Source organism: Gavia stellata, chromosome 2 (genome assembly GCF_030936135.1).
Source record: "Gavia stellata isolate bGavSte3 chromosome 2, bGavSte3.hap2, whole genome shotgun sequence".
Classification (NCBI taxonomy): Eukaryota; Metazoa; Chordata; class Aves; order Gaviiformes; family Gaviidae; genus Gavia; species Gavia stellata.
This window is the reverse complement of record NC_082595.1, coordinates 71,317,805-71,335,114: the sequence shown is the minus strand read 5'-3', so window position 1 is coordinate 71,335,114 and position 17,310 is coordinate 71,317,805. Positions and strand designations below refer to the sequence as shown.

At 35.9% G+C, this 17,310-nt stretch overlaps 1 protein-coding gene across 10 annotated transcripts in view; it reads right to left on the bottom strand.

Annotated features, from left to right (window-relative positions):
• Window positions 1-613: 613 nt before the first annotated feature.
• MAP3K7 (mitogen-activated protein kinase kinase kinase 7) overlaps window positions 614-17,310 on the bottom strand; it is a 46,461-nt gene continuing 29,764 nt past the window's right edge. For 2 of the 10 annotated variants that reach the window (XM_059830526.1, XM_059830549.1), the window contains 5 exons: window positions 13,537-13,604; window positions 7,859-7,967; window positions 4,952-5,013; window positions 4,286-4,401; window positions 614-2,236 (listed from right to left, as the gene is read on the bottom strand). In XM_059830526.1, the coding sequence (XP_059686509.1) occupies window positions 2,056-2,236; window positions 4,286-4,401; window positions 4,952-5,013; window positions 7,859-7,967; window positions 13,537-13,604 (536 nt within the window). In that variant the 3' untranslated portion in view covers window positions 614-2,055. Of the gene's footprint in view, window positions 2,237-4,285; window positions 4,402-4,951; window positions 5,014-5,838; window positions 5,926-7,858; window positions 7,968-11,663; window positions 11,673-13,536; window positions 13,605-17,310 lie in introns of all 10 variants that reach the window. The other 8 variants (XM_059830534.1, XM_059830554.1, XM_059830540.1 and 5 more) reach the window with 5 other exon arrangements.

Sequence of the window (17,310 nt, the reverse complement as noted above, 5' to 3'; positions counted from 1 at the left end):
GGAAATGATTTTGTGCCTGTAATTATCAACCATGCATCTGAAGTTGAGCATTAGTATTTACACTGCTCTACTTCACGCTTCAGCGTATGTTAAGTAGCTGCTGATCAGCAAGTGTGTCCATTTTGGTAGATGGACAGATGTATGTGAACAGCAATGCTTTGGATAACTTGTGCTATTCCTAATACTACAGTTATTTTCTCTGCCAATTACATTTTGCTATAAATATGTGTGCCCTTAAGTTGATCCCAATATCAGTTTCAGCTAACTAATCAAATTATCTGCTAAGGTTTTGGGAATGGTAACCCTTCCTTTATTTAAATAAAATGAGGGAAGGGTTTCCAACTCCCAAAGGTTTGCCAACAACAGATTTATTTTCAAGACAGGATGACACTGTTCAGTAAACTTTTCGTCATCTTTGTTATTCACAGATAAGCAAAACAGTATTAATGTTTTTTATCAGGGAGGCAGGAAGGGGAAAAGAAAATACTATGAGGTTTTTACCCTTAATGTTTTTCCAAGTTCTGCTCATGGGCTCTTCTGAATAATTATTCATTTGAAATAAGCGTAAGTCAAATTTCAGACTACTTATCTTATATTTTGAGGGCTCAGCAGCTAAACTTCAATTTTCTATTTTCCTTTTGCAAAGGAGTGTTATTAAAACCCTGCCCACAACTGAGTACACCAAAGGCTTACGTAAGGAGTAATTTCTCGTTATATTTAGAAGTGCCTCATTTTTGTACCAGTTAAAAGTTCATAATCCAAATAATCAATCTGCAATGTAAACAAGTAGTTATTTTCTCTCATGTAATAATGGTAAATAACAACACTGATCATTACATATTCTGCTTGAGTTCATTAAATGCAATTCTTCAGTCACAAAGGCAGCAGGCATTCTCTAACGGACTTCCTTTGAACTATGTTCAAATGAGTGGAATAACTGAGATTCCTGATGGAGATCTAAGCCATTTCCCTCAATTTCTTAATAGCTTCCGCTATTTCCATACTCAACTCCATTTCATAAATTTCCTATTTAAAATAAATTCATTTTCCCAAACCCTTCTCTCCCTATCTAAACCAAACTTATTTACATTTATGGTAAACGCTTTTCAGCAAATAAGAAATAAGTAGTAAGAAAAAAAATAATCCAAGAAGTCGTATAAAGGGAGCAAGTATTTAAAGTTTTGTATTAATTTGCTTTCTGAATTTCCTTCCAAAGATGCTATAGGGACAAAAGCTTTAAAGGTTTAAAACACACTTTCACACATTTTTGATTCTTTCTCTCTGTTATACAAGGGACCAACTTTGCCCAGTGAATCACCCTCATAAATTTTGCCCAGTAACTAAATGAAACTGCATGTCATTCCCCCCAAGAAAGTAAAGAAAATACAGCCTTTTACTTCAAAGATTTTATGAATGCAAGATTACAAGAAATATATTAGTCAAAATGCAGGGCTATCAAGCACTGAACCAAGGATGCTGAACCAAGGCATCAGTTTGCCTACCATTTTGCACGTACGAAAAAATACACTATGTCTACAGGTAAATGGCATCACTAATGAATCATGAATTACTCTGGTCAGTCAACATCACCTCTGCAGCCTGGTGCATGTTTAAGTCCTGAAAATAATAGTCATATTAATAGTTTGAGATGAGACACTGGAACAAAACCATTCTTAAACAGGAAAGTTTTTGTTTTGCTCTTATTGAGGTAAGACCAAAAACTAAACCCAAGATCTTACAATTTAGCAGCCACTTTTAACACTTGTTTGGCTAGCCTTCACACATGGAACATGCATACAGCCACTGCTCTTGCTTTATATTGAGGGCTGTTGGTTAATTCAAGTCACTGTTTTCTCACCTTATTCAATTAACCTGTTGAACTGGATGTCCACGATAGGAAAAAGAAAATTAAATGATGTTAAGTGTAGCAGACAAATACAGATCACACCAAGAAGCTAACACTCATGAGTTGTCATAATAAGGGATAATAATAACAATTAAAAAAAAATATCAGTCTTTTCTGTGCATATTTTTCATTTGAAAGGTCCCAGGAAATCATGATGTGCCTGGCCGTTTCTGTTGCTGATTTCTGATGACCTCTAATTGTTTTTTGCATTGCTGATAGTAAGTTGAGAGACTTTTGTTTTCATCTAAGAGCTTTTTATGTTCCTGTACCAGACGGGATGTGTTTTGCTGGTCTTTTTCATCCTGGTCCAGTTCTGCTATTAGTTCTTGTCTAAAATTAAAAAAAAAAGTAATTGTAATTTGTAATCTACTTCTATTTGTGTGTAGATGACTTCATATGTTTCAAATCAGTATTTGATTGCCAGTCTGAACTCATGGCTGGTGATACTTTGTGCAAAAAAAGTTGGCAAAAAAATCTTATTCTTTATTGTAGTCTGGGGAAAAGTTCTCTTTCAAATCAAATTCACATTTAAACTTTAAAATAGCTGCAATAACTCAAGCTCTAAAATTGTCCTTTATATAATGTCTTTCAGCCATAGTTCTACAGGACACAGTAAAACATCTAAGGATCCACACAGAATTTCACAAATATATTCAACTCTAATTTTGCTTAACTATATGTACATTTAAAAACTCAAAAGGCAACTTAAAAGACAAAATTGCATTAATTTTGGTAACTTTTTAAGTGAAGTGCTGTTTTCTATTTGGACTTGAACTTTTTAAAGCAGTGGAAACGCAGAATCAAGCAAATTATTTTTGTAACTGTGATTTCATTTAATGGATGCCATAAGTGTTCAATATGTTTTTTAGCAACAATTTTAGAGAAACAAACACACTGATAAACTTGCTGTAAATTATCCTGCAAAACTGATGTAGCAGTTTGTTTTACTATTTGTTTATGAGGTGACAAGGCGGCAAGCTGCCAGCAATATTTTAGCAACAAAATAGTACAGGAGAAAGTTCATGTTAATTAATTGTTGCCATATGGTTTGTAATTATAATTAAAGAAAACTTAATCATTCTATCAAGGTTGAACTAATAACTACCTTACCGAGCATTAAATTCATCAATCACAATACTATTTTTTGTCTGAACACCTATGGGCAATTATGTTCTGACTACAAAGAAAACAGTTTGGGAGAAATGTGTATGCAGATTTCCTAGAAAAAAAAGTGAAGTGGAATCTAAAGGTACAGAACTAACAGTTTTGAAACAGAAACACATTTTTATATAATTCATTGACCCTCAGGGACAACAGAAATAAAAACCAAAATGAAGATCTTCACGCTAGCTTCAGTATCTCCTCATGAAGTCTAAAAATTCTATTTGCACTTGAAAAAAAATTGTTCTCAGGATGCTAAGCCAAAAGTGAATAGATGATACGAGGTCGATCTAACAGTAGCTGTTTTCCCTGTTCTGTATGCTATTTCAAATGTACAAAGAGGTTTATACACACATTTTTCTCATTAGCTATTTCACAAACACCAAGGCAAGCTCCCCATTAACAACCACTTGCCTACCTACCTACTGGTAGGTAACAAGCTTGTTACTTGGTCTAGCATGGCAGTATATATGACCTCTCAGAACTGCTCCCCAGTCAGGAAACAGAAATGCTGAGAAGCAGAACACAACAGAATGTATTGCAAACTGGAGTTCTGAATCAGCAATAACTTTGGCCCTAATCCAACAATACATGCAGTTGCTTTGCTATATGTGTACACAATGTAAGAAGAAAGAGTTTATTTCTAGTGCAGAAGGATAAGAAGGTACATAACGGCTTTAAAGTACCAGGTCCTAAACCCCTGGCAGAAAAACACAAGATGTATGTTGATAATACTGTTGTAAATGTGGTGATTGACAAAAGTCAGATATAAGATAAAAACTAACTGCAAAATGAGTAACATTGACATATTACTCAAAATTCTATAATCCATTATCCATGTGATTACAAATTACAATTGAAGATCTTTCACTGGACAGTGTTGGAAATAAAATTCCAAGGTTCCTCAACAGTCCAGGTCATCATTTGAGATGATACAAACAAACATTACTAGTATGTTACATACACAGATGTGCCACACACACTTTAAAGTAGGACTTGTCCAGAAGAAGATTCTTGATATTAATTAAAATTTCCAATTGCCTGCTCTAAATATCTCGCGTGTACTGAGCAGCTCAGTATTTCTGAGATTAAGGCTGGAAAACAATTATGCCCTATGAAATGTTACTTCATAAAGCCAGAAATAATAGTCACAGATAACAGACTTCATGTAAAAGAAACATACGGAAGAACAGAAAAGGTTAAACACATTTCACTTACTTCCTCTGCAACAGCAATGCAATTTCTGTCTGAACTTTCATATATTCTTGTGCCATTTTGCAGTGCTGTTCAAAGACAGCCATAGATTCTTTGGAGTTTGGGCATGGTGCTAGAGGCTGAAAATAAATCAGACAAGTTAAAAGCTAATGAACTGATATCTTAGTATATAGTGTGTTAGAATGTCTCTGCAGTGTATTTATAACGTCTTTTAAAAACCTGTAAGCTTTTAAAAATAAGTGTTAAACCATGCCCTGGAAAATGTTACTGCACTGATGTCAAGGTTGACTCGAAACTCAAATCTGCAGTTATTAATACGATACTCTCTCTGCCACAAAAATCAAAGTAGTGTTTAATCCCACACACAACAAATGAAGTGAATACAACAATTTAATCCAGTAACACTCAAGCAAATACTGTCTTATTTTGACAGTCAAACTCAGCTTACATTTAGTTTTAGGGATCATGTTTCCCAGGGCTTGTTTTTAATAGCTTGATCAAATCTGAGTCAACCAATCTCAGATTACATAATACATTTTTATAGCCTTGGTAAAAAGTTAGACAGAATATAAACACAGGTAAATATGTGGCACTAGATTTTGCAGCCCAAAATTCACACATTAGAATGAAATACAAGACAAAGAATCTAATAAAGCATATATTTTTTACCTGTAACTGATGATCTAATGTAAGATATGCCATTGGGATGGAGTTATCTGACCCATTGGTCTCTGTAACAATACCAAGAAAGTTTTAATGTATTTTAAGAGTTAATTCTATTCTTATAGGGCAAAAACAAGAATTCTAAATCATTTCACAATACACAATCTGAATGTGGAAAGGCAAATGGAAATAGCAGCGTTCCAATCCCAAGGCAGATGAATCATTTTGTTTTTCTGACAAAGTTAAGAACTTCAAAAGTATGGTCTATCACACCAAGAAGAAATAAAGATTAAGGTTATCATCCTACACTTCTAGAAGCCATGTAACAGCATACAGCTTTTAACAATACTATTTTCGTACAGTTTGCAATCATGTTCTCTATTTATAAAAAAATTGCCATTTCATTCTTGTTTATGAAGGATCAGCCAGCCAGCCCATGCATCTAATGATTTTAAAATTAGAAGCTGTGCAAACCAACTCTGCCAAAATAAAATAAGCACAACCTCCTGCTCAGTTTTGAAACCTGCTCCAGTGAGGTCTGTAAGTATCTTCCTCACAACATGCTCTAGGGCATCTTCTCTGCTCTGTAGAGATACTTTGTGGGTAGCAAGGAACCCAATAACCAATCTACCTCCTGGGCTTGGCTGCTCTCTTCTTACACTGCAGTTACTCAGGATTTCTCTAGTGCTTTCATTCCAGATTTAACATGTTTCTGAATTCTTACAGATCCTATCTTTTGGTATCCCACAATCTGGGGATCACAAGGTTACTGTTAATCTTTAAGAGACACAGGAGTAAAGACACATGGAGAAACTACTGATTTTATAGCTGCATTATTGCTACTAGAGGATTATATGGAGGAGGGTAGGTGGGAAAAAAAAGGGGCTGCTTACCCATACCCCAAAAGCACCTGCCACAGAGTAGTCGTGGTAGAGAAACTAAGGTGTTGCCCTCAAAGACTATGCTATCTCCAAGAGCAGCTTCAAAAGGAAACAGAAATAAGAGGGTGGGAATGGAGAAAAAGTGGTTAAGTGTATGCTTGTAAGGAAACTGGAAGGTGGTAAAAAAACAAAAAGAAAAAGAAAACAACCCTAAAACCAGAGACTTAATCACCACAGTATCTTAAATGAGAACAATATAAGAAGTCCTTCCCTACATTAGACTTGCCATATATGGAATACTGCTACATCAAAGGAATTATTGCAATGTTTCAAATACATCAATACATGCAAAATACTTCAGATTACATTCCTGAGCATTTCAGCACTGTGTCACAGAACTGTAACTTTTCCTGTGATTGACCAAATTCGTCTGCATCCTCATTTTATCATTTTGCCTCATTAACTTAAAAACATACCCTCTTTTACAAAAAACTAGAATTATTTCTCTCTTTAGAAATTCAAACAATTCCTTGCTCATGGACTGCATAAACCTAACAAGAAAAAATATACATGTGGTACATTCTGTATTTACCTGAGTATAAGGTGAAGGATTTCTGTGGGCCAGAAAATGGACCTGACTTTAGCTCTAGTGCTGTGCTGCATTTAAGGCCAAAGACTTGGGACAAACTGCCTTTGCACTGGCATACGATCAGCAACTTTCATTTCCCAATGAACTATTGACTGGGTACGAGCTTGCTTCCATGGGAGGCAGCCAATTCCCATAAGTGCTCACTGCCTAAAGCAACTCAGGACCCATGCTACACAAAAGAGGGCACAGGATGGGCTGTGGCAGTGGGCAAGAACTTCTGGAAATTATGAGTGACAAGGCATAGAGTGTCATTAGGCAAAGTAACAATGGACAGAAAGAAGAAAGCACAGAAACAAAATACAAGAGTATGTTGCCCTTCTCCCACTAAAACTGGGGGGGGGGGGGGGGGGGGGGGGGGGGGGAGTACACATCTTCCATACAGAATCACCTTATATTTGGTAAAATACAAGTGTGCATATGTATACACACATATATGTGTATATATATATATGCTTGTGCAATAGTCAGTCCACATGTGAGTTTCCATTTTGCAGCTGGTTACAGGAAAAGAATGAAAGATTCTGATCAGCCAAAGATGAAACAGATCACAAGAAAAAGATTTCAGAATTTGAGTCACTATGATGTACCAGCTTGAGACTACACTTAAGATTAAACATTTACGTTTTGGTAACAAAAATGTAATTCTTATTCATATTCTAAAAAGGAATTTGTGGGGTTCCATTGTTTTCATGCAGTCCAGTACTGGTTCTTTTCATAATGGAGTGCATTATGACTTTCAAAATTGAATTCAGCTATTAAATTACGTTCATTCTTAATCCTATTTCATAACAAAAGAACAGTGGTGCTACAGTAGAAGTATTTACAACATTTCTGCAGACACACTTATGTTAGTTCATTTAAAAACAATAAGATCGTGTGCACATGTACATTCTGCATAAGCAAAATTACAACACAGATAAAAAACGTATTCCAGCTGATACTCACCTACATAGCATTTCACCAGAACTCAGAGCAATGAAAGCTTTAACTGTGCATTAGCTTTAACTGTGCATTCATAATACAAATGCGTAAGATTAAAATGCTCTAAGATGTCTATTCACCTAATTCCACCAAACCACACTACAGTCAAAAACTGGTGCTAAAAGATCTGCATTAAATACTATCACTGCATATGTACAGTACTTTCTTACAAGCTAAATGCTTACAAGTTTATGTAACTTAATACCATCTATATAAAAAAGTTCTTAAAGCCAGCATGCAAAACAAAGCAGTAATGTAATGATTTAATTTAAGCAGAACTAAAATGTACTGTGACTTTCACCGCTTAATTTTGTTAATGCCTAGGCACACACCCCACAACATAATCAAATAAATGTTTTATACTTTTTACAGGTAAAAGTTAACTAACAAACAAAGGATTACCTGCATCATCAGGTGTCCATGGATTACGAGTTGGCTTTTCAGAGGTTGGTCCCGAGGTAGTGATCATTCTCACACTAGGACTAGATGATCTACTGCTGTTTCTACTCTCCTAAAATGATAAAAGAAAACAAAATAAAATTACAAGAAAAGTTAACAGAAGTTTTTTTGAAGGGTTCATTTAAAAAAACATTATTAAAAAGAAAAATAAATGTGAAGAAACCTGAACCTATAATCCTCCCAAATACCCTTCTCCCCAAGCTTTTACCCTGAAAGCTCTCCAGATAGTTTGATAAACTTTACATGCATTGCAGGGATGACTTCATCCCAACTGTTACTCCATCTTTACTGTATAAAAAGAAATGGATGTAATTTGGTTATTCAGCATAATAAAAAGCAGTGCTGAACAATGTGTTCAAGATCTTTTATATAAAAGTGCGACGCTATGTCTAGTGATTTTCACCCCACCATTCAGTGAAATCTAGCAGCTCCGTAACATAAGAAAGAAATAAAGTTTGTTTCCAATGTTTAATCAATGAATGGAACTACATTCAACTAAAGCAAAGCAGCTTAGTAACTGCACTAGACTGCAGTGTGTTAACCTACAGTTTTCTTACGGTTCTTACCTCTTACTCAGAGGTTATATGTGATTCATCTTCAGAAGACATGAAAAAAGTGTTTAATCAAAAAGGATCAGTCAATTAAAGCAAAGCAATTAGAAAATGAGTACGTTCTCTCTCACAAAGCAAATTAAGAACTAAAACAAAATTCTGCAGGAAGTTCCTTTATATACAGCTTGACTCCTCCAATCTTTTTGTTTACCAAAGCGCAAAAACGTAATACAGACTTCATTATTCTACTGAGCTTCTTTTTCAGATTTATTATTTACAATACATATTCTCTTGTATTTCATATACCCCCTCACTGACATAAAATTAACACAGTAAAGGACTGAAGACTATAAACCCCAGCGAGTTTTGCAGGAAAAAAATGAAGTAAAAAGAAAAGATGCTATTAAAATACAACCATTTTCAATATGGTGTATTTATCATGAAATGATTAATTCAATGTCCCTATTTTTCAAAAGCAGCACTCAAATATACATCACCTGGAAACTGTATTTCTTTATGACTCTAATTTCCAAATATCCTATCTTAATTTAATTTTTAAAAGCCAGGATTTCAGTCAAGTAACAATCCAAAGAGTAACAAGATTCTATACACTCAAATATCCATTATTTCAACTGCATTACATTTCTCCTGTAATTTTTATTAACCATTTAGTGTTTCGTTAGTAGCCAGAAACAATAAACTATTGTAGAAACAAACCGATGGATGACATTATCAGGATGACGGCATCAGACATTTTGAAAAAGCTTTTGTGTTGGAGTCTTTGTTGACATTAAGCAAGGTTTAAGTTGCCAAGCTTACTGCTTACTGTCACTGTCCTCAGACATGAATGATAAACACACCGGGCTGATGTGAACGGTCAGAAGACAGAGCAAGCACTTTTAACAGCGTGTAAGTCCTTCAAGCAGAAAGAGATTTGTTGAGTATCTACAGGTGACAGCAAAGGGCCCCTGAGAAGTACGCTAGTTACAGTAACTTCTCAATGCTGTACTAGATTGCTTGCTGTACCAGATTGTTTTGATCCATCAACAGAAAAAAAACCATTTTCTTGGTAACATTATTTAGACAAAATTACTAGAGATAGAAATGAAAGATTCGTATCTGAAGCATATCTAAAAAGCATTGCAAAGTCCAAGGGAATTTCCCAAAACTGAACACCTGTTAGATTGCAGCGTTTGAGCCTATGTTGAGTGAGATGCTTTAGGCCTCCTGGACGCCAGCCCCTTTGACAGACAAGCCAGTGACTGTTCTTTAGCAATCAGTTTCTGCTACCCTTTCATGAGTATCCTTTCATCCTTGCTTCCTCCAGGTATCTCAGTGCGCTCAACAGACTTCTTATCAGGTTATTCTCAAATCATCTTTGCCAGGTGGCCAAACCCTCATGGCATTGTTAGCTTCTTAGCTTCCATTTCTCAAAAGACTTGCAGCCTTGAAAAGCTGGTATGCTCTGAGGAATAATCCCCCCTTCAAGTTTAATTTAAATGGGCAACCCAATTTAAAGAAATCATTGTTACTAGCCCTGTCTCCTCATCTGTGAATTGTATTTTGCTGTGAAAGGGGGGGGGGGGGCGACACTGTATCTGTGACCTATTTCACAATCTCACGGACAGAATGATTCATCTGTATAATATCACAAATTATCACACTTAGCTTGCATGCATGTGAGCACGTACATTCTGACCTTGCTTCTCAACTGTTCAATACAGTACACGGTTTTCTATAATATATTAGATTCTGTAAGAGTTATGAAAGACCAGCAACAGTTATTAAAAAAAAAAAAAAAAAGGTTTAAGAGAAGTAGTTTTGATATTACGATAGCACTGTGAAGGATGATGTACCAAAACAACCAACCCAATAAAAGGCGAGGTCATGGATACCTTACTAGGCATCTGACCACAACCTGCAGTTCTTGAGTGATTATGCCAAATATGTTTCTCAGTATCTGTATAAAATAGAAAATTCTGTAAAGACTCTATCCAGTGTAAATAGCAGCTTCGCTGTGTTCCTTCAAGCCCCCAAAAGTTTTTATGGCCGCAGTTCAGAGTCTGCACATCTGTTTCTGTGTTACAAAGTATTTAGGGAAAAGCAGTAGTGCTGGACAGATGGCACAATACAATGTTTTAAAATGCATGTACAGGGAAATGGAAAGGCAGAAGAAACAATTCAGTGCAAAAAAAAATTATGTGGAAAAATGAATAGAGCATCACAGTATATGGATGGAAATAAATGGAAATGTAGCATTTGACTGTACAGAGAGGACTGCATCAGTGCTGCTCATGTCACTTGGAGTAAGGTCCAGTCTAAGGTCACCAAGCACTAGAGAAATCTGTGAAAAATTGGACTTAAAACACACGTTCTCAGCACTGAACCACTCCAACAGCTAATCCAATGATGGAAAACCTTTGGCTTAGCGTATTTTCCTATTTAAACTTTGATGCAAAAGGGTCAGTTGAGTAGTAAAATCACCTGCAAAGCACTGTTAGTTACTGTCCGCTGTTGATAACATCAGTAAGAGCAACACTGGAAAATGCCTTAAGTGTCTCAATAACATAAAAATAGTAATCATCAGCCATACAAACCTCACAAAAAATTCTTCTAACAGTACACAAATAAAACATATATACAATCATAAAACATACAAGAAGATCAGATTAAAACAGACCAGCAGTTAAGCAGGGAGACAAGAGTCTTGGCCTACCCTTTCAGATAAGCACCCCAAACTTTGGTATATTTACTATTATCCAGACCAGTGTTTTCCTCCACCTTAGCAAAAATTCCATTCTGAATTGGAAAAACCTTCCTGATTAAAAAAAGTAGTTACAACAGAATAACTTTCTATTGACACAGCGGCAATTTTCAGGAAAAACACGTTTAATAAAAGGATTTCTGATCAGCTTTAGTGTGTCAGTCAAATAATTAAAAAAAAAAAGAAAAGCAGCACCATGCCAATCCTTCAATTTAGAGTGGGACAGGGGCTTACAAGGGCTGGGTGCGGGAGCGGAGGCACGCAGTGCCATGGCGGCTTGGTGGAGAAGGCTGCACTGCAGAGTGGGTGTAAAGGAGAATGGAATGCAGGGAAGAAGGATGTTTGCAATGAAGGGAGGGAGGGGGAAGGGGATTTTCACATCAGAAAGGATAACCTCTATATGGTATGGTGCATATGGGGAGATTTGATAAACTGACCAGAGCTACGCTAGTCACAGATGTATTTTCTGCTTTGGCTAGTAGATTGCTTATATGGACAGCAGTTCAAGATTTTTAATAAAAATTCAAGGCAGTGAGGTCCAGAGCTATAGAAACCCCTAATGAGTAATCTTAAGTCTTTTGCCATAATTACATTGTGCTTGCTTTCTTCATTGTATTCCCGATTTATTTTTTTAAAAAATATACAAACATACGTATGTTAGCATTAGTTTCATCAGACTTTTCCATCTCTTCTCACACCAAAAAGGGGATGAAAATTCATTATTCGTTTATATGGACAGCGCAAAAATTTCTTCCAAAGTGCATTTTTCATGCCTGTTAAAATACTGTGTTTTCCAGATTTTATGACAATATTTCCAAAAACTGCAAGGTAGAAGCAGATAATTGTAACCCTTCCACTTAGATTTCCAATATGTACACTATCAGAAGCAAGAAAGTAAAATGTGATTCTGGTACTTCTATAGACCCTCATCAAAAATTGACTAGGTTAACAAAAAAAACCCCCCTTTTTTGTATCCTCCTTGTCACAAGGACAATTTAGCTAGAACATCTATACAAGCAGTACAACAGCTTTCAAAGAAAGATTATTATAATAAAGATATGAAGTAAATGATGAGATTCTGTATTTTTAAATATTAACCATTCATTAAAATGAACAGATTGAAAAATTTTAAATTAAAAAAAGAATATAATTAAATATATTCATACATCTATCAGTGCAATTTGGTGTAACTGATGTACTGTCACTTAATTGTTTTCCCAAGTCTTGCATAATTTTAGTTCTACAATTAACTGAATAGGCTAATCTATTTCTTTACTAAATTTTGCAGATTCATTTCTTTCTAACAAACCTATCTTCTCTGAAGATATTAAAATGTACTTAAGACTCATTTGTTATTTTCTGATAGATGTACATAGTAAATTCTACTAATAATACCTGGGGGATTGATGACATTTCTGTGGCTATCACACTCCAAGGAATTAAAGAAGGATCAAATACTGATCTCCCTGTTAACTACACACCCCCAAAATTACCACCTATTTTAGATTATTGTAGTAGGTTGTTTAATACGGAAACCTGCTTAACCTGATGAATACACTAAGATCCAGTTTCCACATCCAAATAATAGTAGGGATCTCAAAATTGCCAATTCACACTAATGACCAAATAGCCTCTGTGAATTACTGACAATGAAGCAATTAAAAACACAAAATAAACACATCTGAATGAAGCATTAGCTGTACTGTTCTCATTTAACATGTTCTTAGTTTAATTTGTCTAAGCTACATTATTATCAAATATCTTATTAAGATAGTCCTTTTTCAGACAAAACTTTGTGACAGCACCCTCCTGTAAACCTTTCACAAGAAATGGAGTGATACTATGATAAGTTACTATTCAGGGTTCAGAGACTGATAATAAATACATTTATAATACTGATGGCACATGCTTTTTATTTTTATGCAAAAAGTGAGTCTAATGTATGTATAACTGCTTCAGACAATCATAAGTAGTAATTACAATTGTTTTCCTCATATAGAGAGGTGAAAAGGCTTTCCTGCATAACATCTGCCCTCAGCCAAAGTAAGTGGTACGCAAAAACTCTGTGTACATAAAAACGATAAATGCTGCATGAGCTATGCAGAAAATACTTCTCATCTAGAGCTCAGTCATAGATTACCATCATGGAATCTCATTTAAATGCAATACAAATGACAGTACAGTCTGCCAAGCTTCCACATCATTTCTATGAAAGCATCAAAGGTGAAGATTTCCAGATCAGTTTCCCTGTACAGATTCAGTGTTGACTTTACTGAAAGATAAAGAAGAGATGAGAAAGATGTTACCTGACTGGACTCTGTTCCAGCAACACTAAGATCTTGAATGGATCTGCGCCTCTGCTGTCCGTTTCCTGCTGGGAAAAAAACAAAACAAAAACAAACCAGTGAAATCTATTCAGAACAAAATAAGAAGGGTGCGACTGTTGCAGAGGAGCTTGGAATTTGTACAAATCCACAGAGAGAAAGTGAGAGAGGGGGAGAGAGAGACAGCTGCAGAATTTTAACTCAAAACATGCTGGCCTGTCAACAAAAAGTATACCCTAATACAATAACCACTCCTACCACATGAATAGCTGCTGCACTCTACTCCACCATCTTCTGTCACATGTATTTGGTCAGGCTTAGTACTCGGGGCAGGAGCTGATGACGACATCTATTTCAAGTGCGTTACGTTATGGGGATTTCTAAAAGCTAGACTGCGAAGATAACAGGCTGCCAGCTTTAACCTGTTGCTCTTTGGCGTGCTCAAGGAACACAGCAAGGACTTCTGCCTGTGTGCCGCTCCCCTCACGACAATTAAGAAGTGAAAGTGCTTCCTTCTGGTCTTTGTTTCCTTCAGATGAATGAAACTATGTCCTATTCTCATGCTCTGAGAAGTGTGAAAAGGGGACTGTTCAGCTAAATCACATCCCATCATCAACCTACTGAGCACAATGCTGTAATCTTTTCCTCTTCTCCTTCCACCTGTTAGCAATTATCCACCAGTGACAGCTACATAAAACAGTTTGAATTTTAACACTGACACGCAATCAAAGGCATTTCCAGGAAACAAAGTCTCCTTAAAAATAAAAGGAAATTATGCAACGGAATCTCCCTGGCTACTTTGATTTTTATTACGGTGATTGTTTATATTGCTTCTTGAGAGCAGGTCAGCTGTCCAAAAGGAAACACCAAAATGTCCTGAGTAACAGCTGACAATGCTCAAAATTCTTGCTCTTAGCTCTGCATTACGTAACTTTTCTACTGGAGGGGAGCATCTGAAACATGTCCTGCAGCCGTGGCAGCCCCTCGCCCAGCGACCCTGCACGCAACAGCCAACCCAGCTCACTCAACAGGCATCACATTTTTAACCTTTTAGATACTTCTTATTCAGCATCATTTCCATATGACTCCACAGCCTATCTTGACAGGTGTTTTGATTTGCAACAGTTACTACAAAAATCTAAGACTATTTAATATTGGTCAATACGTTTAATGGCATCATACCTTACATTTTTAAATATAGGCACTATTACATGTAGGAACACACTACCACAAAAGAGCAATACACAAAATTCTCAGTGTCACTTTACCAATTTGTTGTGATGTTTTATAGTCTAAAATTTATAGAAAGTACTATGAGAAACAAGCATGTAAGAAAATCATGAAGGATTCTAGAATGGGAATGCATTCTTTGCTCTGACTACAAATGAATTTAAATTGCAACTTTTCTGTGGTCTTGACCTTTTGCTTCTGAAATTCAGGGAAAGTATATACTTACCTAAGCAACAATGGCTATATTACATTTAATACTTTGATATCAGATTGTGCGAATGACAAATCTATGTCAAAATTTCTGAACTTGTCCATTTGCAGTGAACTTTTTCACTACCTAATCATTTTACAAACAAAATTATACATTTAATATAATTCTGTGCTGTGGATATTTCATCTGGCTGCCACAGCTCGTCTCAATATTCAAGATATGGGTGATCCACCCATGACTGATACAAAATTATGTGCACGTTTCATTCAACAACACCGTTACAAAATTAGCTCAGCTGAAATAGGCTTGCAAAAATACCTGAAATTCTCATTTCAGATTAGCAACGTTTGTGAATTTAAAGAACCCGACACATGTGTTGCTGAAATATTAGAACACGGCTGCCAAAATGTTAAAATAATCAGGGTGGGGTGCAAGAAAGAAAAGAAAATGCCTTGGCAGGAGAAAGAGGGGCCAAAACTACTGTGTTGTAATAAATGAACACCTTTAAATGAAGTATCTTCAAGTTAGTAGCATGAGGGAAGAGCAAGCTCTACTAGGCAATGCCATTTTAATTAGTATAACTACTGCAGACATCTGGCAAATAGCTTAGACAAAGCAGAAACAGACTACGAATCAACAAATACTTATTGCTCCAGATTCAAGACAAATTTCAATTGAAAATATACTATACAACCCATAATCTTTATTTGAAATGATCACTGCTACTTCTTTATGCTTTCCTCTCACAATTTTGATCTTGTTCTTACCTCTACGTCTGTTTAAAACTAATTTTTTCTCATTATAAAAACTAAGAGATTTGTAAATGCACAGAAGTTAATATACAGTAGCTTGATGCACTATGTCAGGATTTCAGCGGTTTACAGGATTTTAAGATTAAAAATCAAACATCACAAACACACTTCCTGGCCTCAAAAAAACCATTTCACACACTGTTGTTTATTTTCTAAAATGAAGTTCAAAAGGAATAGGAAACTTCCGTTGTGTGCTACCCCACATACTCCAGCAAAACCAAATTCTACAACTTACTAAGGCTTTTGATCAACCCCCCCGCCCCCCACCAAATATCCAGACCAGCTATGAACTCTTCTCCCTGCCCTTTAGCAGATACTTGCGTCTCCTTTTACACTTTCTTATTTGCGCACAGTACTCTCTCTTCCTTACACACCACAAGACCCAAACCTCTCTCACAGTGCACGATGATCAGTGAACGTAACAGTGCTAGAAGACATTTTAAAAAGCTTAAAACATTGATCTGAATTGAGAAGAATGAAGTGATCTGGGGAGACAAGGGTGGGATTCCTGGCTTATATTGACTTTGAAAGTAGATTGAAAGATTACAGACCTAAAGCATCTGTAATTCCTATCCACTTTAAAGACACTCAACAAAATGTGTCTATCCTGAGTAATCATTTATGCAGTGTCAATGCTATAAAAATCTTAACGCTGTGGCAGTTTTGGATGACAAAGTTACAAAGCCAAATGCATGCATGGTATATGCACGACACGTCTAACTTCGCCGGTGAAGAAAAGGCTGTACTTGAAGGTATATTTGCTAGATGCTGCTCGATTGGTTTGTATCAAAAAGCTGTTCTCATTATTTTTCTTGATCATATTACAAACTATACTTAGATTTTTTTGTTTCTTTAAACATATAGCTACTTAAGCCTTTTGTACATACTAGGGTTCTTATATATACAAAAATAAAATGTTGGTGCTTATTATCTATACTATATATTATATATACTATAAATTGAAAAAAAAAATATTGATACTTCACTTGGCTATCTGGTTGCAGGATACCGCCACTGAAAACTCATTTGCCAAGTTGTTACACAAAAAAAGGAATTAGTTGATCCATTTTTCAGTTTCTAAGTTTTGTAAGCTAGTAATACAAAATAGCATCTTAAATGAAAGAATCACAGAATCACTAAGGTTGGAAAAGACCTGTGAATAGAAAGTTCTATTCACCCTTATTTAAACCTATTTAGAAAGAAGAGCAAATATATATTAAAAACTTCCACTTCTGCCAACATTTTACCTTCAACTGATAAAAATTTGTACTTTACAACCTCGGTAGCGTAATCAGTTCATGATGAAAAGCAGCTGAGGCAACACATTACGAAAAGCTCCAATGATAGCAGATGTAGTACTCATACTTCTAAAATAGCCCTGCCCCAAAGCAGCTGACTCATGGTAAGATGCCTGTGTGGTGCCTCCCCTCTCCAGGAAGCACCTGCTTTACCATGTGCTCAGCAGAACTTCAGGCACAGCACAGACTGGGTCAGCACTCTGGC